This window comes from Falco cherrug, chromosome 1 (genome assembly GCF_023634085.1).
Source record: "Falco cherrug isolate bFalChe1 chromosome 1, bFalChe1.pri, whole genome shotgun sequence".
Taxonomy (NCBI): Eukaryota; Metazoa; Chordata; class Aves; order Falconiformes; family Falconidae; genus Falco; species Falco cherrug.
In genome coordinates this window covers 40,974,853-40,997,823 of record NC_073697.1, presented here as the reverse complement: position 1 = coordinate 40,997,823, position 22,971 = coordinate 40,974,853, and the positions used below count along the sequence as shown (strand labels likewise).

Here is a 22,971-nt window from a genome sequence, read left to right as displayed (position 1 = left end):
ACCCTCCTTTGGACAGCCTCCAAGCTCCTCACATTACTGTGAAAAGTAGTAGTGAGCATATGTGTCTGATCTGAATTAGTTTTCAGGATTCATAACAAAGCAGATGAATAATTTTTTCATAAACACAACCAAATAATTCAGTGTTGCTTGACACAGAGGCATGGAGATGTAGGTTGCACTGCGCTAGTCCCAAAGTCATCACTCACACTACCACCTCTCCTCCACTACACTCTCGGAATGCTCCTTCAGATAAATTGAATATGTCCTAGCAAGTGTAAGTTTCTAGGAAAGGGTTTGGATTTAAGTGAAGATAATCTGCTCTGGGAATTGCTTTTAGAGTTCATAAGCTTGGTCCTTTCAGACTGAACCAGCCTGGATTTGCCATCACAGGGGAGGCTTCTCCTTTCATCTCTAAGCAGCAGTAGTCCTTGGGCTGGATGCTGCAAGGGTCTTCAAGCTGCCGAGTGCTGCTCCCTTTCTTGGCTTTCCCAGAGAGAGATGAACAGTTTAGAGCAAAAGCACTCAAGGTTTTTTTACATCCTCCATGCTGGAGAAGGCCAATGATCTGGATTTCTCAGTACAACAGATGCCCATTTGCTGGGCTCTTTTTTTTCCTCCCCAAGAAAGGCTCAATTAATCTGTTACTGTCAGCAAGTTAATTATTTTAACTGCTGTACCAGAAATGCGTACTTAGAGCTGGCTAGATAAACTCATTTAAAATAAAAAGCATATTGGCAACTGCAGCTCTGCTTGGCCTCCACTCCCTTTCCTTAATTTGATGCTGTCCATTGGAATTGCAAACTTTCAGGATACAAGCGGATGCAGAGCTGTTCGCTGGGTGCTTTGCACGTAGCTGGCCGGAGATAAGCAAACTGCCATACAATGAAAGAGAGATCAATGCAATTGCGCACAGGTTCAGTTGTTTGCCTGATGCTTTTGTAAGTAACATCAATATGTTTTCAGCCTGTTGGGTTTGAGATCTATGCCAAAAGCATTGAACTTCTCAGTTGGGAAAGGTCTGCCAGAAATCCTGGGAAATAAGGAAACACCAGTATTTCCATTTAAACAAGGGTGGTGGTGACTGGGGGTGGGGAAAGACAAACCAGACTAGAAGGTCCCAAGGTCACACAGACAGCATTTGAGAGCAGGAAATTGAATCAGGATATGTCCTGTTCCAGACAAGGTCCCCCAACCTCTCCAGCACCTCCCAGAAGCACAGACCTAGTAGCCCCAAGGTGTAAACAGCCAGCTTAAGTGTGAAAAGGTCTTGAGCTTTGAACCATTCAACCCATTAGCTAGAAGAACACACCATCTTGATCAAGCCAGTGCTTTCTAGGAAGACAGGATGGTGATCCCCAATTAACCTTGATGCACCCCGCGATATTGTAGTGAATGTGTACTACTACAGCATTTGTTGGCCTTGTCTACACCAAAGAACCTGTAAGTACCCTTGAGCTTTAACCTTGGTGGCTGAAAGTGCCAAAAGCTATGAAAACACATCCCAAAGGACCTCAAGACAGTCTGACCTTACAAGCACTCCAGCTCCCAGATAGTTTTGTTCCCATACTGCAATAAAGCTCACAAAACTACAGCTTCCTCTTGGTTACATTAGTCCATCTACACCTGCTTCAACCACCCTGCAGTGTAACTGTTAGTCCCATCAGGAGTTTGCTGGGAAGTCAACCCAGACCTTTGCAGTGGGGCATCAGCTGCAGACTTGCAAGAGCCCTTCACAAGGATGGCTTTAACCAGAAACAGCATCCCTTAACTCTCCAAATAGTAGCTAAACCAGTAAAGCTGGAGGGGGGAATCTGTGGAGTAATACACACATCGCAGCTGTAGCTCTAGCAAAAGGTGTACGGGAGCTAACACAATCTGCAGTGTTCTCCTCCCAGTCAGGCTAGAGGCCATTCCCCAGTATGAGATGAGGGCACAGCTGACTAATCCACCCCTCACATACACTGTTATCATAAACCATCTTGACAACTGCTGAGATCTCAGGCCTTTTCACATCCGCTGGTGTTTTAAAAATAATACGTTATCATTAACCCTAAAAGGAGACCAAGAAAAAGCAAACTTGGGAGAACCCTCTGAAGCACCAGAGCAAACAAGAATGCAATACTCACCATTTTAGGAGGAGCCAGGACTAATATCACAAATCTCACTTCACAGGAGTTTTCACCCCAATTCTGAGGCCTCTCCAGGCGGCTAATGCAAACATGACGTCGCTGAAGGGACTTTATAGTGCAACTGTCAAGGAAGATGGCATTGTTATGCATAGCACTACAACACATGACATGCTCTTGCCTGGTGTGCAAGGTTTATAAACACACATTTAAACTTTGAGAAACACAAAATCTTATTGGTTGTGCAAGGGTCACTTCTGAAGGAAGTTAAAGTCACTGTTTAAGACTGTTAGCCCAGTTCAGCTAACTTCTGTAGAATTCAACATCCATGTTTTTATAGGCAATAACTTTCAAGATTAAGGTGTATTCTCCCTCTTCCTCCACCTGCTTTTTAACAGCCAAGAGAGCAAGAGTGCAACATACCCAGTACTTGCAGTGCTGCAGAAGTTTCTACAAACAAGCCCTCTTAGAAAAAAACCCACCACCACTTATGTTAGTGGAAAGCAGTTTACACTTCATTTCATTTCACCCGATCTCCCAAATTGCTTTTTGAAACATTAAGGCAAAGTGCCAAACCAACATTTCCACTTTTGCCTTGGGCAGATCTGTTTGATTGGCTTCCCCTGTTTGCTCTCAGCTGTTATTTTTCCCTTTCATGGTACAGGTGTGTAATAGAAACCAAGCTGACCTCCTTGCTCAAGATCTACAGAGACTGTAGCAGGCAGGATTACTGCTCAGAGGGAAATCCTTGGCTGCAATCCAGCCAGCCCTGCTGGGCACACGATGGCTGTTTGACTCCCAAAACAAAGACTAGCAACAAGTTGTTTGAAATAGAGATCATCTTTGGAGGCCATGAAAGACCAGGTTTGTCTCCACCCTGGGATATTGAAACAGAGCTGTGATCTGGGTAGTCATCGTTTTTCCTGCTGGGAAACTCTGAAAAAGGAGCAAAGTGGCTTGGTGCAGCTGCAGCTGGAGGCCAACACCAGCCTGGACTGCAGCTATCCTGTTCCCATTAACGCTACCTACTACTTCTCAATACTTCTAAAAAGCACTGGTGAAATACATACACAGGGTTTACATATCGACACTGAAAGAGGTACGGAAGTATGTTTTCCTACCTTGGAGTGATTCCTCCCCTCCCTGGCCTTTTTTCTCGTTCAAAGTCACTTTGACTGCTTGCTCCCTTTTATTCATCTAGCCCGTGCTTACAGTCCTCTGTGATAAAAAGATTCATCTCTCCTTTAACTTCTCTTCCATAATCCTAGCCCATTTCTTTTCTTTTAACATGTATTCTCACACCCACACACCCTAAAGGTTTTTCCAGTAATGACTCCTGAAGATCTCTGGCTGGAGATGTACTAGTCAGGCACACATTATATTATGATCTTATAACTTGCAAAAAAAAAAAAAAAAAAAAAAAAATCACACCACCAAGTATTTTCTTACTGAGTTTGACTTCCTGATCACAGATTGGAAGCAGTCTACTTACACAAATTAATTCAGACAAAGGCACTTGTCTGAGTGCAACCAAACAGCTTAATTAGAACAATATAGGTTATGAGTCAGATGACAGTATTTAATTTATTTCCGAACTCCCCTCCACCACAGCCCCTTGTCCTTTTTCTACTCAAATCAGCTTTGAAAGAGAGAAAGATCGAGGCAGGTCCTAAGGTTAGCAATAAATCCCTTCTAAAGTAATTGAAAATAGAGTGCAAGCTATCTTCTCAATTAAACCCATAGTCTGGATCCGCAATAATTCTTGTCCTTTGCTCCCAAGGGATCAAAGTAGCAGAGACAACACTGATTTTCACAAGCAAATCAACGACCTCGTAGCAATCCTGCTGTGGCTGGACAGCATACAAGCCTCCTTATGTTAACAGTTCAACAAGCCAATAAGGAAGCTATGTGAACTCTGGGCTTTAGATTAATGGAAGAACCTTCAAGTGGTCCCACACTTTCAGCGCTCTCACCTTCATCCACCTGAAATGGTCACCAACAGCAAATGGCTGTTCTCAGCATTTTCATATCTCAGCAATTGAGCTCAGATTAGTTTGTTTGGAAAAAGGCGGCCTTCTGGGCATTTTGAACACCATTTCTGTCTCAGAGATGGCAGAAGCAGATATCAGGTACCTATTGCTCACAGAGCCATACTAACACTTTCCAGACATCCTCCCTTTCCTACTGTACCCATCAGGCAGCACCCGACCTAGCAAAAAACTGGTGAAGTACGGAGTACGGCCAGAACAGACTTACTACAGGACAAGGGCTGATCACACCAGCACACGCCCCAGTGCCCCAAGTAGGGCAGCATACTAAGGCACACACGTGAATAGAAGTTTGTGTGTGTTGTGGAGGTACAAGTTACCAGCCATGCCTTAGCAGTGCTGCTCAGCAGCATCTGCTTGCCTGCTCCCACCCTGTTTGAGTGAACCCAAGAACTGAAACCTCACAAGAAACAGAATTTCAGCTTGCTGCTACCCAAGGCAGGAAAGCCAGTGTGCAAAAGCCCAGCTCCCCTAGCTACAATATGCAAATTCATGTGGCAATAGAGCAAGTTATTTGGAAAAGAGCTATTATATACTGCAATAATTGAGCAAGCCACATGTTTCTTCTGTAGCTGGCTTTCTCCCTGAACTGACAGGGTTATGTTTCAGCTCCAGTAGCTCACCTCTAAGGCCTGCTTTCCAGAGATGACAGTCCTGCCAACAGTACCAGTCCATAGGCTACAACATCACTTTAGCTCAAGAGCTTCTTGGCTATGTAGAGGAAAACTTGACTCTGAAAGGCTGCTCTTTAATATTGGATCGCTTTCACATGCAAGTTAGTTTTCTGGGCAGCCATGCCAAACCTTGTGTTCCTCTAAATCAGGAGCCCGCCGTTTTCCTTAAATTGAGGGACTGGGGAACTGTGCAACAAAATGATCTCTAAGTTTGGGCAGTACTGGAAGGTTTAGCAACACTGAGCACACTTACAAGACACCAAGAAGCCTGGTGTCATCATTACCCATTTTTATGTGGAATGGTTTTATTCACAATGCTGGAATTTGCAACTTCTCACACCTATGAGAACATTTATTCCAACTCTTCCATAAAGAGCTCTATTGACACAAACATGTGCATCTGAATCCCAGTATATCCCAGTATCACACCAGTAAAACAGCGTGGACCACTGAGTAATTTCCAGTCTAGTTTAAGTCAATGTATGGATACAATTTAAATCAATAACACCTTCACAAATCAGGCTGAGTCAGTTTAGTGAGGGTAAACCAGAGAAAAACCAGATTTAAACAGGCACCACAGAGAATGTCTGATGTACCTGAGCGTTCCTGCATGGAGAGGAGAAACAGTGCTTTTGTGCAAAATGCAGCCTCATCTGCACTGAGCCTGCTCTTGCTCAGCTACATCCATTTATTTGGGGGAAAAGGTACTTTCAGTCCAAGGCCAAGTCACTTCTGCCCATGCACCACTCAGCATCTCAAGCTTTTCTTCAAATTTAAGCCATTATTTAGCAGACTCAGATCCTACTCGCTAATGCAGCACTTACGTCTCCCACTTTTACTTTAATTCCAGAATCCAGATACAAATATAATACAAACCAAAACTGCAGCCCCTACTAGACTTGTGCAAATATTTGTAAAGGACAAAAAAGTTATTTGGTTCACATGGATAAATTCCAAGTTGTGCAAGACTGCAGGTAAAACTCAACCAAGAGGAGAGTCACTTTCAAACTGAAGCAACTTCTTTTCAAGTAGCACTTAAATTCCCACTACGAAAAAAAAAATAGTAATTCTGAAGGGTGAATAGCCAAAGCCCCCCAAACCCCCAAGAACTAGCAAGGCATTTTCAGCTGACTAAATCAAGTCAGGTTTGGCCAAAGGCAAGCTGCCTTTTGATTTGGGTTTAGCTAAATTTGATTCTCCTTTGGTTTGGCCAGAAAGTGGAAAAAAAAAAAATCTATTTTCACCCAGTATTAGTCACACAAGAAAATGCTGGGCTATGATTTAATGAGATGCCAGGTTGTGTTCTCAGCAATTTTATCTTGATCCTCCAATAACTGAGCTCATGAAAAGGGCATTTAAATTACAGTACACATTCCTGCTTCGCTGTCCTCCTCTTTCCACACTGTGTATCTAGCAGCACTGAGCATGGCACTCTGATGGTGAGAACTGGCAATGCTCCACCAAAATCACTGATACACCAAGTCACACACGCTGCAGGTCTGCCCCACACCCAAGATGTTATCAAGAGTAATAGCACATTTCTCAACTGAATCATAAAAAGGGTCAAACTATGGAGACCCAAGAGAAACAGAAATCCTCTTTAAACGCAGCAAGAAAGGAAGTTAATTCAGAAACAAATTATTCCCTGCAGTAAGAAAAAGTGCCCAGCAGAGGTAATCAGCTAGCCAGCCTTTTCCTGTCCCAATGCAGGACAACAATGACACTTCTTGTTCTCATCCACTGCAAATAAATCTTCCTCCACAGAGCAGCTCCAGGCACAAGCTTCCAGAAACCAGAATTTGCAAGTGAGGAATGAAGCTGTGACCAGCAAGCCAGCTCACCCGCAGCTTGGCACAGGGCTGTTTTAGCAACAAGGTCACTCCAAGCTGGATATAATTTTCAACTTGTAAACGCACTTTGCTGGCCTCCAAAAAGACCCATCCTCTCTAGGGAAAAGTATTATCTACAAGTCAATGCTTAAGGAGACATCTCTTCCCTGCATGCATGCTGCAGGCACTGAAACAAGTCATCCTTCTCTACAACAGACCCCCTTCAGGACCCAAATTCCTAATGAAGCGTTTGAATTTGAGGACTTTTTCATAAGAGCGCCTGCAAGAGCTTCAGCTCTCCAGCGTAACTTCAGACAGCCCAACAAGGGTGACCAGGAACTTAAAATTAGTCAGTTCTTTGAACCCAGAGAACACTTGAGAGATTAGGACTGTAAATTTTAGAAAAGATGCTCTGGTTTATAAGACTCCAAATCTTGTAGTCATTTCTTTAGAAGACAGTATTTGTTTTACACAGTTAAACTACATAATTTCCCATAGCATCTCATTTTGCTCTTTGAAAGAAGGGGTAATATTCTGAAGAATACACTGCAACTGAAGCATCTCCATTTGAAATCTTTTCAACAGCTAAATCTGAAGCAACGTGGCTTTTCTACAGACCCACAAACCTCTGGGTCTGGACAATACTTTCAACACATGAAATAGGCTTAGCATTACTTTTGTCAAGAGATCCATTAGTAACATGTTTCACACAACCACCAGTTATACATTAGATCTGAGAAGTTACTACACTTAAAGCTTACTCTATTCGAACAGCAGTCTTGTTCGATATCCCAAATAACCTCATAACACCCGGTTTTGAAAGGCTACCTAGGTTTTTCCCACCTGAACTCCTCCACAGGAATCACTGCAATGACACACTATATCAGAGTAAGCAATTTTATAGCAACACAGAGCCTACAAACCACTAAACTGCTCTTTGCTTGCAGAAAGGCTTTTTTCTATGCTTTGCCTGTTAAAACAGCTTTAGCAAATCAGTTCAATGCACTGAAATTAAGCCCTTCACTAATCCATGTGCCTTATGAACGCAGCCAAAAAAAAAAAAAAGGCTCTTCAACTACTCAATCCAGACTATGAAGCAGCTTGCCTCATGTTTTTCTGAGGTTTCAGCTTTGGAAAAAAGCAATTATATCTGTTTCCTGGCAAGAAGAATCTAGCCTGGAAGTTGTGATGCCTGGGGAATTCCACTCGGCTCAGGAAGCATTTGTTCAATAACCCACACAGCTGGTGTTTCTCCTATGGGGAGATCAAGGAGACAGATCCACCAGCAGTCAGTTAACAGTCACTTCAAAATCCTTAACATTAGGTATCCTACAGTTCGGTGTGTGTGTAATTAAAAATAAGCATTTACATCTCCATTTGTCAGACAGTGAAAGAAGCAACTGGGTGTGATAGGTCTTGGCTTGTGACAAGAGCCAGTTCTCCATATGTATCTCCATTGGATAAGGGGGAGGCCTTCCTTGGGCTTTTTGAGCCACAGAACCATGCAACACCAAACCCAGTAGCTCTCACAGGTGCTTCTTCCCCACCTTTCCTGATCCAGACATACAAAGCACCCAGTTTACCCCCTCCAGGCTCTGGATCATTGTAGGTCTGGGTGATTTGTGAGGAACTCTTCAGCACCCTCCTGGCAGTACATCTACCTGCTGCAGTCATTGCAGGTTGGAGGATACCAGAGCACCTCCCTAAGCTCCTTCTAACAGGAGAACTTCCTCAGGCTGAATAATCAAGTAAGCCTGAGGGTAATAGTTCAGCACTCCACACTCTGGGACAGATCTGGCTACCCCTCATCACAAATTCTCCAATGAAACAGTCAAGCAGCAGCTTCACATGCCAGTTTGCATCTTGCTGTTCTAGCAAATGCTACGAATATTAAAAAAAGTTGTGTCCATGGCTTCCAAGGTATGAGATCACGTCCTTGACCAATGAAACTAATCTGTAACTTTGAAGATTTGCTTTCTAGTTAGAAGAAAACATCATGTACACCAATACCTAGCAATTTTCATCCTTTTAGAACTAAGATGGTTAAGGCACACAAAAACCAGCAGCACCAATCTAAAATTTTGCAAAGACTAAATGCAAGGATAAAGAACCAGCAGATATCTTAAAGGTTATGCCCACTCACATGGAAAAAAAAAATCATCATCAACAAATTCCTTTTACTTCAGAGTTTTCAAAGTTGTTTTGCAATCTGACTTCAAGAAAAATGTGAGACCTAAAAATATGGTTCATAATCTGTTGCACAATAGCTATAGCAGAAATACAGTGCAGTAATTAGATAATTATAGTTAATAACTCATCATTGCTTTCCCACCACTTTCTTCTCCCTCTTCAGAGTAACAAAAGGAAGAAACAAGGAAAGTTTTGCACAAGACACCTTCAGGCTGTAAGCTTATTTTTCAAATCATGTCTTGTCATGGAAGCTAGTATTACTCACATGGATGCATTTAAAGTTTTGGCACACTTTCTACAGAAAGGCTGAACCTACCCTTTTCAGTTTCATGTATATAATAACAGCATTTGTATCATGACCTGTAGAAATGCTTTGTTATTAAGTCAACGCTCTCCAAAGCCCTCCACAAAGCAAAGTCACATGCCACAGTAGAAACTTCCACCCTCTACCTTTCTTAGAGTAGAATGTACATATCCTTTGTTGCCACTATGCTCCCTATGGCATCCAAAGAGGAGAAAACTGCTCAAAAGTCCTCTTGGTTGATCAGTAGAGAAAGACTATTTTACTGTATAGTCATTTTCTTTGTGCAAGATGCTCTGTACATGCTGGCGTAAGAATAGAGTTGGCAGTAGCACACGCAGCACAGACATTATCCAGTGCAGTTATTTCACAGAACAGAGCCCCGATATGCAATAATCTCTTTGTTGTTTGTTGGTGACTTGTTTTGTTTAAATTATCTATTTCCAAGGCAGAACACACTACATTTTTTCCAGCTATAAGCAAAGACTACAACTGCTAGTAGATGGAGAGCTACGGTGACAGTTGTCCTAGCAAACTGGCTGTAAAGGCTAAAATATGTGCATGCACTCTCCAAGACTTTAGGCACCTATCCAACATACCCTAGTAATTTCTCTAGGAATTAAAATTTTTCTTGAAAAACTTGACAGAGTTGCATAAAGAAACAGACAGAAGTCAAATCTCATCTCAGTCTTTGGTTGGCTCAGCAGCGCAGGTTCTGGCCTTCCTCTGCAGAGGGACAGTTTGGCTCACCCAATACGCTTGACTGTGAGACAATTTCAAAACCCAGTTTTGATCAAGTGGAAGCTGGGGTGAAGCCACTATGTCTCATAAATCCCAGGTGACAGAGTTCTTGCTGTCTTAAGGCTTTGCTCCAGTGTTTAAGTGTTGACAATTAATCAGCATCTGAATTAACTGCCAAAGAAATTAGCGTCTAAATACTGTCCGAACTTCTGACTTCAATTTTCAGTTACAAAGTTTAGATGTTTTCATCAAAGGACTTAAGAAGTCTTTTGGTACAAGTTCCCAGACTTTGGCAGGCAAAGCAGTCCATGAACTGGTTTGCTCGTCCCTTTCAGAAGTTCCCCTCATTAGCATTTCTCAGTAATTAGCACTTTTTGGCTCAGATTTTTTTCAGCATTCTTAGCTTGTTGACACTCAGATTTCTATAGCATCCAAGGGCTTAACGCCCTGTAGAGACTGTGGTCACCTCTGCCCAGGCTACTGCTTGTCCATTTGCAAAGAGGAACAGCCCAACACTCAGACTGAGATCCCACAGGCCAGGATGGACGGAGAGAGCATCACCATCGTAACTTAGGAGGGCACATCCCAAACTACTATTCTTCCCAGAAGCAGGAAAAGTTACAAGTTTTGAGCAGCCAGCAGATTCTGCTACTCTAACACAGATACTTACATGATACAGAGCCAGGACTGCTGATACTGCACCCCTGTGACTGTTGCTGTGACCCCTTGAATTGTATCTGATAAGAGGTGAACTAGGAAAAGAAGGGAGGGAAACGTTACAGGCTGTCCATGTTTGGTTCACAACTGCAAACAACATTCCCTTTTGAATGGAAGCTAAGTACTAATACCAAGCAAACTTATTTATCTGCACAGTGGATTGATGCAAGGGTGAGAGGTGACAGAGAAAGATGGAAACATTTGTCCTGATGCTTTTGAATGCTGTTCTAAGGCTATTTACAACTTTGAAAAGCAGCTGGTTTTTCCTCCCAACATCAACTTTACTGCAATACCAGGCTATTAGATTAGCATTACTCAAACTCACAGACAGGACTAAAAGAGGCATCTTCTGAATCCCCTGCCCTCTCACCCCCTCTTCCCAATTAGTGTTCTCATTTTATGGCACTGCTTAACTTTTCTTTATTGACAGAAAGCCTAAATTAAAGAGATTATAAATACAAAGCTCTAAGACAGGTAGCAAGAAGTAACCAAAGCATGAACATGCTTACTACATGCTCAGGACTTGACATATCTGTTAAACAAATTCACTCAGGCTGTGACAGTTACATTTGAGGTGCGATGTACATGTTTGTATATTCATTCCTGTTGACTCTGAAACATCATGGGTGCCTACAGAGAAACAATGCTTAGTTAAGCTTCTTTACATCTTGGGCTAAGAGGTAGTGTTTTAGTCTATGCTATGACATTTGCTGATAGCTTAAGGTGACACGTGAGCCAATGATGTTGGCTAGGGCTGCCCTGATTGAGTTTCTGGAGGAAAACGAAGTGCCTCTCATCCCTTCCAGCAGGCTGGGAGCAACACGAAGGCTCAGCCTTCCTCAACCAATTACTCATCCAAAGCAGGCAAAACTCCCCAGCCTGTGTGAATTCAGGTGGAGAATCACATGGCCAAAGAGCCATTTCTGAAGAGACACCAGCAAGCATCTCTTTCTGAAGAGCGTTGGACACTTGTCTGAGGACAAGCATACCTAACGGGTCCAAACAGACAAGACACTCCAGTGCTGTACACTTCTCACCCCAGAGAACACCACTATGTGTCATATTAATGAAACAGGGGAAAGGCTCTACCAAAACATAAAAACCCTGGAGACATAAGACCCTTCAGTCAGAGTGACACGGAAAAAATAAATCCCCAGTGTCACATGCAACATGCAAGTCCGGGGACCACGCAGTAGTGAGTTCAACACCCCACTAATTGAAAGGATGACAACTTAACAGTAACCCACTGGCAAAAACAACTCAAGAGTTGATTACCATTCCCTTCTCTTGGGGTCCCTGAATCTGTGAATAAAGTGCTCATGATTTTTTCAAAGTTGCAGCTTGGCTCCATGTTCTCAGGATCTTCAGCAAAGTGTTTCAGCATCTCTCGAAGAACATCATCCAAGGAGGTGGCTGTTTCATCAAGGATGATGCTGGCTCTGGCCAAAAACCCATCCAGGTCTCTGTGGGCTCTGACTTCCTCCTCAAAATTCTTTAATTTCAGGTACTGCGTTAAGAAGAGGCAAAAGCATTAGACAGCTATATGCAATACCTAACATCAAAGGCCTAGGATCCATGGAGTTCACAAGCAGTTTTGCTGAGGTTACTGCCACCCAACCAATAATTCCGGAATCACTTTGACCATTCAAGATCATGTTTAGAAGAAAAGAAGGTTTATGCATTGATGCATTAATGCATTGAAGGTTTGCATTTGCAAGGCTTATCCTAACAGAGTGCCCATAGGTGAATGCCTAGGTACCATTTATACCCTGACATAGCAAGCAGAATTAAAAAAAAAAAAAAAGCAGCTTATTTTTACCTAGGATAAAGCACATCAGTTAGCCTAAAAGCAAAAATGCTTAAGGTAGCATTTAAAATCCTCTTTAGGTTTAAATAATTCAAGAAGATGGCAGAAATGCAGGAAAAGTTATTTGGAAGAAATGGATTTTGAGCTCAGCAGCACGAAAAATTACCAGTATGCATTTCAGTGCAACCCAAGTCAGTTCTCCAGCTGGAAACCACCTCTTCCCAGTGGTCCCAATCAGGGACCCTGAAGTGGGAGGTGGGGAATGTCATCCAGCCCATCACCTTTTTTGACACTTCTTATTTCTATTGTACCCACTCCCAAGGAAGTTTTCTTCCTTTGTGCGCAACAGTTAGCTTTGACTAAATTAAAAAAAAAAAAAAAGAGAAAGAAAAAGAAAAAATAAGGACAGTAGACAGAGGCTGAAACTGTTACAACTCTCCGCTGGTTCCCTCTGCTGCCCCAGACTTGTTTGCCTTGAGACAGTGGAAACAGCACACTGTATTACAGAACCTCAACTCCTTTCTGGGTTTGCCAGCTGCGAAGTTTGTTAATTGAATTTACCAAACTACAAATGCATTGTTCCCATTTCACAGTCCTTGGAAATCCACACACGCAGTCAGCATTCACAGTACTAGTCAAGGAACGGCAGTCCCATCCTCTCCTTCAACAGCTTAAGACTGAGTGAGGAAATGGGAGCTGCACTTTGTTCTGTGGATCTTCCTTCTGACGGGAAATCAGCCAAACTTGAATTCATGATGTTCAGGACCAGATTGTCAAGACATTAAAATCCTCAGTCCCCCATAAGCTCACAGTAAGAATCAAGCTCTTAATTACTTTTACAAATCTGACACCAAGTTGTCTCCACAACAGGACCTTGGCACGTTCTCCCCAAGTTACAGAACCACCCCAAAGCCTGACTCACAGATCCCCTCCTCTCACACATACCCCTTCTAGCTTTTCCATTTATAGCCTAGACACAGGGAAAGAGATGCTAACATCTCACTAATTACTGTAATTATCACAGCAACTATCAAGTTGTCAGTACACATCCATTGCAATTAGCACTGTTTTACTTTGCATCAATCACTCCTTACACAGCATCCTTGAGAGGGAGGATTCTTTGAAGTATTTCAGCTCCCACCCCCAAGGCTTTGTTACCATCTGTTTTTAGAAGAAACAGTGACATAGCTTTGTTACAACTCCACCTCAAAAAGACCATATAACTGCCAGCGGCCAAGTCAGTCTCAAATTCTAACTGCCTAAGAGCAGGTGTTAAAACACCTATCACACCATCTGTAACACTGCTGTTCATGGGGTCATCATATGACCAGCAACCACCTCCCAAAGGTCACTCATTTCAGTTTGTCTGGTACAGTCCAACATCAGATGTAGGTTCAACCAGAAAAGAGGCCAAATGACCTGGACAGGACTTAACAAGGTGGATGGCAGAGGAGGTCAAGAGCATCAGGAGTGCCACAGTGCTGAGTAACTTTCAAAAAAAGCAAGAGTGGCTTCGTGTCACCAACTCCTCCCATGCATGAGAGAAGCTACCAGAAGCAGAAAAGTGCAAGAAGAAAGCTGAAGGACAGCAGAAATTAATCAAAGGCATTCGGAAGAGAGCTATTATCTGCCCACATAATCTCAATCAACACTGATCTTCCAGCAAGCTGCACATGACAGCATCATTTGCTTGCTGTGGCACGACAGCACTGTCAGCAGCTTACTGCAAGTCATAAAGATTCAGCTCCAGCTCTGCCACAGGCTTCAGGCAATGCCTTAGGTAAACATTTTTCCATGCCTCAGTCCTGTCTTATTCCCCTGCTCCCAGTCCTTTATAGAAAACAGGGGCAATAGCCACCCTTATTACCACTCCCATAACACTGGGAAAGATATGCATATTAAACATAGCAAGGCAAATACCTACCATGAAAGGTTTTAAATACATCACTCCCCAAGACAAACCAAAAATCAGATTAGTGGAAGCACTGGTACAGTAGCACCCCAGAGACAGCTCAAACAGAACTGTTCCAGTCAGGACACCTGGCAGTTTCAGGCAACATCAATGGATTGCTCCTTCACAAATATTTTCAGTGAGATAGTCAAGTCACACCAGGATACTTGATACTGGAAACCTGATGCTGGAAACTGCTTAGCAAGAAACCCAAGACAGCTACTCAACAGCCATGTTAATAGCATTAAGTATCCTTGATTACAAAGCTGCCCATTGATTCGTGGCAAGAACAGAGACTGCTGTGTCAAAGAAGGGGGAACACATTGAAACAGCCTCCCCTGACTTCAGGCAGGCCTCTTGGCCAAAGTCACACACTATCTGTTGCAAAAAAAGAGCTCTCAACACCCATTAAGAAGTCCCAAGATGCAAGCTCTTTCCTAGGGCTGGGCAGCTGCTCTGGAGACCACCTCCAGTTACAGGCACTGCAAGAACCTTCAGATAAGGGTGTCCAAAAAGCACACTGTCCTGAGCAGAGCTCTACCTGAGCTGTTGCCATGGTCACTTGGGCCAATTCCCTCGGAAACACACTGTGATGGTGGCTAAATATTTCAAATTGCATCAAGGGGCTTCTCTTGATTTATGCCTGCCCAGTACTGTGCCAGATAGCAACTTGCCTGAGACACAGGTTAGGAGTGCTGGAAGGCCAAAAGGCCACAAGAACCACAGGCTACCACCAGAGACAGGGACAACCCAGCAGGGAAAACACTCCCAGATAAAAGCTTCTGACCCGATCACTTTTCTGCTAGCAATTCCCCCTTCCCAGACACTTGGAACCATCTCCTCTGTGAAGCACAAAGTTTCCACTTGTCCTCCCTGGAGGCAAAACCTGGCAATAGGATCTTTTCTCAAGCCCTGCTAAAGCAGGCTAGCTTTCTGCTATTTGTTGCTCAACAGCACACTAAAACACTCAAGCATGAGCTACAGGTCAGAAAAACCAGGAATCCTACAGCTCTGAACAGCAAAAATAGAACAGGAGAGACACATGTGTTAGCAGTTTCCAACTGTTTCTTATCAGAGGCAGATCCTGCATTTGGGCTTAGAATTTGCACTTTAAGTGTTTAAGTTCTTAGGTTACTTTCAGTCAAGTGTATACAACTGAGTACACTGGCACTAGACAAATTATTGACAATGACATTTCCATTCCAGAGCACAGAATAGCTTATTTTAACTTCTACAACTTAATATCAAACAATGTTTGATGTTATTTGTTGTTGGTGTTTTTTTGGTTGGTCATTTGGTTTTTTTTAAGTTGGAGGGAAGATTTCTTCTATTGAAGCTATTGCTCATTTTCCTCCCCCTACTAATTCAGCCTGCTGAAATACCTTTTCAGGATTTGAGCTGTCTTAGAGGCTTTAAGCAAACCAGAGTTAAAGAGTATACTGGGATTCCCTAAAAAGCCCCCAAGGCTTTGGTACACAGATTTTAGAATCCAAGTTACAGCCTTCGACAAAGCCTGCAATATATGATTTACCAAGATCAGCAATGCTCTAAGTTTTCATACAGACAGGCAGCCCCTCCAACCAGCAGACAAGGCAAGAGCCAAGACAACTTAAAGCACCATGAGCCATGCCTCACAGCCCCAAAGACCAAGGCTTCATGCGGTATTAAATATCAACCCATTTCCTCCCCGCATACTTTCTGTGCACTTTCATAGCCAGAGGTTTGTAGTAACACAGCCTGCACAAGGGTTTTGCTGCACTTTCACTTTATCGTTCCTGAGTTACGGTCTTGAAAGCAAGTGTAAACTAAGCCTTGTTTCCTAATCATCCTCCTAGACTGCTGTTTTCCAGGGAATTCGCTCCTGCTGAACCTTGCAAAGGCAGACCTGATTAGCTAGAATAAACAGGAAACCAAATCACAGCAATGTCTATTGGGTGTTTCTGCTTTTGGCTGAAGAGGAGCTCAGCAGCCTGTATCCCTATGGTGTACGCTTGGATCCCTTCACAGGCAGCTGCAGAAGAGAAAGTGATGAATTAAGTTGTCAAGGAATTGTCTGGGACAAAAAGCAGTGGAACAATCAGAATCACAGAGAAATTGTTTGGAGAACAAGCAGCACATGGCTTTTTAGGTTTAAAGACAGACAAAGGCATTCAAGGAAAGACACATTAATATGCCTTCTATTTAGGCCAGTAAAAATCACCTCTCCACCCCCGTAGAGTGTTTCAAGATCCTTTTCTCTGCTTCTGGATGATGAAAAAGTAATTGATCATACAGCATCCCTACTTACCTTCCTTGATGTATGCAGTAACACGCAGCCAGCACTTTCATTTTCAGCTGGAAAGGGGAGAAAAAGTAAAATCAGATCAGAAAAGTGTTACTATTGCAGGTACCTGACAGGCAGCAGGAACCAAGCAGAGGGTCTCAGAACAAGGTGAATTATCACTCTTGGCAGAGGATGATCTCTAAACTAAAGCAAAGATTCAATTTTTACAACATTTCCCATTTTGGAAGTGTAAACCAAGTGTAGAAGCAGCTTTTGGCATTATCAGATCAGCTGGGGTTTGCATCTTGCAGCATTTCCACCCCCTCCCCCCCTCAGATTCCCTATGTATTTTTACATGCCACTTCCCACCTCACCCCCTACCTCTCCCCAAAATAAAATAATTAAAAAAACATCTAACTCCTAATCCTTTAGGTAATAATTTAATCCAATGCATTGCTGTTTGATAGATTGAGGCTAAGATTGCATGAGTCATGCTCATTTGGAAACTATTCTTTTCCTCGTTAAAAGAATCAACAATAACACTCAGGCACCTCCAAGGGAGCAGGCTGTGAGAGATCACATACAGTGACTCGAAGATGAGCACATTAATGTCCTGTCAACTCACCACGCTGCCTCCATAAATCTAAGCTTAAAGCAGCAGAGCACTTGGGAAAGAGTATTGCTGTTTAGAGACTATTAAATGCCACTTAAATATGCAGCCAACATACTGGGATGGAGGTACCTGGGAAGTTCCTGGTTCAAACTTCTAAGCACCAACATTATTATTTTCTTAGGGTGTCTATGAAGCAATTTTTGGGGTATAAACCAAAAAAAAAAACCAACAACAAAACCAAATAAAACCCTGTTGGTTTTGCCACAAGCCCACTCAATACTGCTTGTATCCAAGGCGGCTTCTCTGTAGGATTACTAGTACCACAGGTACTGTCTGTGCATCCTCTTTAAGTCCTCATCTTCAGACACTCCAGAAAGCCCACTAGACCGAGCTGCTACCAAAATTTTTGCATGAAGCACATGAACAGTTTTCATTCAAATGAGTGTAGCGAGAGCATGGAAAAAACCCACTGAAGACCAAAACTTTTCCAGAGGTCAAGCTGTGGAAAAGTACAGAGATGTAACACAGAGTTACAGCTATTCAGATAAGGTTTTTGCTTCCTTTCCAGATCTGCATTTCCAAATCCTAACCTAGAACTGCTGCAATCCCATTTCACAGGCTGACCACACACAGAGCACCTCCAAGCAGCCCTGCTACTCTCCAAAAAAATAAGCTAAGGATACAATTCACAAGAAAACACCCAAACTCCAAAAAAGCGTATTTTTCTACACAGAAAGCTGCTTTAATCAAAGCCACCCCGACCAAACGGAAATTCAAGTCATGTCCACGGTGGAGTTAAAAGGCTGCAACTCAAACTGGGAACAGAGTTGACAATAGTACTAAAGGATTGCCTTTGCCTCCCACTAAAATGATGGTTCAGAGGCTTTGATTACATCACCTAACTCCTCCCAAAGTTCACTTGGATGCCACACATGTGATCGAAAGCATCACTTAACTAGACAAGTCCGCTGGTGCAACAGTCCCAATTACTACCACTTTTGACATATCTTTTTGAAAACACAAGCTGTTTCATCTAAAAAACGCTATTTATTATTAAAAAGCAAGTACCCAAATAAACCAGAAACATCAAGTGTTTTCCCCAGGCTCTTACATTTGTAGTTCTCCAATGTTCACTTACTCAACATATAGCCTAATTACACATGCAAAAGTATGCTGGAAGATTTGGAAGCCATAAATATTTATTGAGGAGAAAACATGCTCTGGTTTTTCGGCTCTTAGCAAGAAACATTTCTAGAGATACAAAATAACCACAACCCTGAACAACAGCAAGCATGTGCTGAAAATCTATTAAGATACCTGCAGTCTGTCCTTACGGATACATGCAAATGCAACAGCAATTCATGTTCTTTTATCATGCAGGAACTCTTAGTTCCTCTTATCAATTTCAAGTATCTATCAATCTTCTCTGCTGACAGCTCTCTCAGGTACTCATCACAGATGAGAACTGAGTGCTGTTTTATCAACACAAGCAAAAACATCTAATTATTTCTATTGAACCAGTATCTTTCAAACTTCTCAAAACAATTGTTCTGGATACAGATGTGATGCTTTGGAAAGCCCACAGACTCATTCATCATTTCATCCAAGCAACATGCCACTCAGACTCGATCCAGGGAAAGGAGACAGCTGGATATGGCCATCCTGGTTCTATAACATTACTGAAAGACAATAGCAAATCCACTAAAGCATGAAAAATGGCGTGGGGGGGAACACACACACAGACTGCCCACATGCTCTCCTGCATGGCTTATGAACCACCCAGTTAGTTACCATGGGGGAACTCAGTATGCAATGCGGCGTAAAACCGTGTAAGAGGTTGCCCATGACATGTCCATCAGGAGACAGCTTGACTAAAGCACAAGACCAACCACCAGCAGCCTGCCACCAGTTTTTTCCTCCTTCATGGCTCTAGCACTGCTTCCCTCCAGTTATGGAGAAGCTGAAGAGGTACAACTGCCTTGAACCTTGCACCTCCATAGAGGAGCCCTTCATGCAAATAAAATGGATACAGAAAACCACAGATTCACCCTCTACTGACAAGAAAGAAACTATCCATCAATCAGTTATGTCTCACTACCAGGAATAATAACTAGATTTCACACCCAAATGACAGGATTAATCACACTTAATTAAAAAAAAAGTCAACACCATGTAAAACTTTAATTTCTATTTTTGTGGTCCTCCTTGCTGGAGAAAGCAAGATACAAAAGTCTATTTTAGACAAGCTAGCTAGCTACACACATTATTGTTTCTGTTCTAGCACACAGTTAAAGGAGAGCTGCCAGGGGTGGCCGACCTTATCTGTTAGGCTGTGCTCCAGGCTCTGCCCAGAGGAAAACCAAAAAGTCAGCAACGCATCTCTGACATCCCTTGGCAGCCACATCAAGGCGACACGCATATCCCGAATTTCTAGGACGCATGCACACAAGCACGCAGCATTACTGAATATGTTACAAGCAATTCACTTGGAGTTCACTTCAGTTTTAACACTGATAAATTGCCAACATTAGACTTCACGCTTGTGGCCTTGTGTCAGCATGTTCAGAGCCCTACCAGGGCACTGCAGTACGCCTCCTTTTATTTCCCACTATTTGCAGAAGAACAAGACCCATCCAGCTTTTTTGACATGAACAAAGAGTTTTAATAATTGGAAACGAGAAATGCAGCAGGAAATTTGCTATACTCCAAAATAGTTTCAATCCAGCTGCCCTTTACGTAACACCCCTGATAGCAACCTAGAGAAATTAAATCCCCTCCTTGCTTCCCTTGCCATCCCCTGTTCAGATAATGACATCTTTATGCAGACAACCCTGAAAACAGATCCATGAAAGTCATATGCCAAAGTTTAAGGCTTTTCACCCTTTGCCTGAAGATATCTCCTTTCAGTTCAGATCCCATTCCTTCCCTTCCCTTGTACAGGTCCCAGTCCTGCCCTTAACACCTGAGAAGACACAAAAGCATTTGGAGCAAAGCCACCGCTGGATGCCTGCAACATCCTAAGAACATATTTTTCTTTGGGATAAAGGAGCAGAAATTAGAGAGCAGGAACTTTTTCGGCTGTGCAGGTGTCAGTGCACGTTACTTTAGCTCTACATGCACTCCCCAGTGCACCTCCCTGGTAAACAGGCTAATAAATCAGAGCAGAATACTTACATTAGCACCTCCACGGTTTTCTCAGAAAAGTATCAAGGATCTAGTCTAAGTATAAGTACTTAAGGTTTGGGGGTGGGGTGGTGTTATTATAAAAAAAGCTATTTTATCTGGGCTTTCTTCAGGGGTGTAAGCAAATCTAAGCCTCAGCTAGTTGTGTTGAACCACACTGTGAGCAGCAAAAACTGTTCTGCTTTTAGAATCTGACACCTTAAAGTATAAATAAAAACACACTAGCACATGGCATGACAGGAGCTTGTTAGGAGCCATGGAGATACCTCTAACTTGTCACTGACAGCAAGGGATTGCACAAGCAGGATCTCAAGGGGATCATTTACTTTGGTGTCCTGCCATGGCTGTGCCGAGTCTGGACTCATCCTCATCAGACTTCAGGTTAAAAATTGTTAGATAAATAATTGCATCCCAACTAGCTCACTTTTCCACAACAGGGTGGTGGGCTGAGCTACAGTAGAAAGCCTAAAATCAGCTGGTTTCATCCCTCTTAAACCAACACACAGGTTAAGAGCAGATGGGAATAAGCAACTAGCTGCAAATTTCTGGAGCAGGCTGGAAAGAAGCGGGCAGGGTGCGGAGGAAAACCTCACCTGAGTAATGCTCAGCACAGGCATCACAAAGGCTGGGCAAGTGAAGGACTATCGCCTTGCACTCCCCTCTGATCATTGTAGAGGAACTGGAAAGAGGCAGACAGCACCGACAGACTGACCAGGGCTCTTGCACAGAGCCAGGGACAAGATAAGAGTGTGAGCGCTGTATCACTTGTCACACCCAACTCCCCAAACATGCACACACTCAAAAGCAATTTTTTTTTTTTTTTTTTTTTAAAGCTGTAGTAGGCTTTGGCATTAAGTTTGGGGCAGGGGAGAAAGGTGCATTTTCCCATGCCAACTAGAGGGGCAGAGCACTCAAAATCCCAGAGGAAGCTGCCCCAAAACAAACCCAAGGTGAAGCACCTAGAAGGGAAAATGCTGCCTTTGTGCAAAGCCAACCACGCTGCCCAGCCCCCACCCCCCCCCACCTTCCTCAGCTTCATAAGCACCACTTTGAAAACACTCTCATCAGGAAATTCAGAGGGAGGCCATACCATCGCATCCCCTCTGCCTGCCCCCCCGTGACACAATTGGTGTATCCACTTTCCATTAGAGTATAGGAAGCTTCGGCAGCCCAACATCCCACGCTGACATCAAACTACTAAAACAGGAGTTATCAGATGGAACGCGTGGGTCAGCATTGTGCCTCAAGACACAAAAAGGACCTTGGTATTAATGTGAGGAAATGTGGCTATTGTGTGCAGAATGATACCCATTCAGGCCCAGACCACTTGTCTCTGGACGCTACTCTCTCTGGAATATCCTTGGCGCCAGCATCTAGCATTTCTCCTCATCCCCTTAAAGAAAAAAAGTCACCTCGGCAGGGGCCGAGCCATGAGCGAGAGCACTGTGTTTTGCTCAGAGCGGCAGCAGCGGGCGTGCACGTGTGTGCCTCTGGAGTGGATTACAGGAAACTGTTGGTTCTGCATATCAAGGAATGATCAATTGTCCAGAGGGTGGAACAGGCTTTAATTTCTCATGAAGCATAAATTGTGTCCCGTTATTTCCCCCACACACTCCAACAAAGCCACATCTTGCTTTCCAATTGGCTTTTCACTGCCATCAGGATTTTGCTGCCTTCCCCCCAAAAAATGGCTTCAGGCACCTCTCTGCAGCTAAAACCACCAGTGTGAGCATCAGCTGTAAGTGGCAATGCATACTGCAGTATGCATTTTATGCAGTATGCATTTTAGCAGCTACAGCTCCATGCATCCCTGGTAAGTTGTACCCAAGTTTAGGAAAAAAAAATAAAGAAGAATTGTGTAAACCTTCCTATTGCAACCTGGGGAAAGGAGAAGGTGAATTGTTTTAAAACCCCAAACCACAGGAACAAGATCCAAAGGATGGAAATTTGCCTAGCTGATTTAAGGGGGCTGCCAAGCAGGTAAGAACCTTGTGACTGACCGCAAGGCTGTGGCCCCACATGCTTTGCAGACCCACTGCAACAAGTGAAGGTTGCATTGCCTGTCCACCAACTTTAAGGCTCAGCCTAAACCAAATTGCTGTATTCATTTGCAGGGATTTATTTCCAAGCGTGCTACAGAAAGTAGCAAGCGGTTGAATCCCCTAGTTTGCTGTTTCTGCAACAGGTTGAAGGGATGCAGGTATGTACACCTGCAGCCCAGGCTCCAGAGGGATTTATGGAAAAGCCCACATATAAGATACAAAGAGAGACAGATTTGCATCCAGATAGCATTAAGACAGAAGGATTGATACATTTCAAGCTAGCTGAGAGAATAGGAGAGCAGTAGTAAAGGCATGTATGAGCCTGCAAGCCACTAGACAGCTAACCCAGTAGCTATGAATCAATCAGGGTTTGTTGCACACTGGTCTGGAAAGAGGTCTCCCCCACTGCACTCCAAATTCACTGATGCTCCTCATTCTCTCTGGCACCAATTCCCAGGTAACAGAGCATCAGGCTGGATTTTCCAC

At 43.3% G+C, this 22,971-nt stretch overlaps 1 protein-coding gene across 6 annotated transcripts in view; it reads right to left on the bottom strand.

The window, feature by feature from the left end:
* Nucleotides 1-22,971, bottom strand: part of SLC4A11 (solute carrier family 4 member 11) — a 97,026-nt gene that overhangs the window by 40,262 nt on the left and 33,793 nt on the right. For 5 of the 6 annotated variants that reach the window (XM_027799961.2, XM_055714399.1, XM_055714381.1 and 2 more), the window contains exons 4-8: nucleotides 16,672-16,718; nucleotides 11,902-12,133; nucleotides 11,194-11,256; nucleotides 10,580-10,661; nucleotides 2,127-2,250 (exon numbers count right to left, since the gene is read on the bottom strand). In XM_027799961.2, coding sequence (XP_027655762.1) covers nucleotides 2,127-2,250; nucleotides 10,580-10,661; nucleotides 11,194-11,256; nucleotides 11,902-12,133; nucleotides 16,672-16,718 — 548 coding nt within the window. The remainder of the gene's footprint in view (nucleotides 1-2,126; nucleotides 2,251-10,579; nucleotides 10,662-11,193; nucleotides 11,257-11,901; nucleotides 12,134-16,671; nucleotides 16,719-22,971) is intronic. The other variant, XM_055714392.1, reaches the window with a different exon arrangement.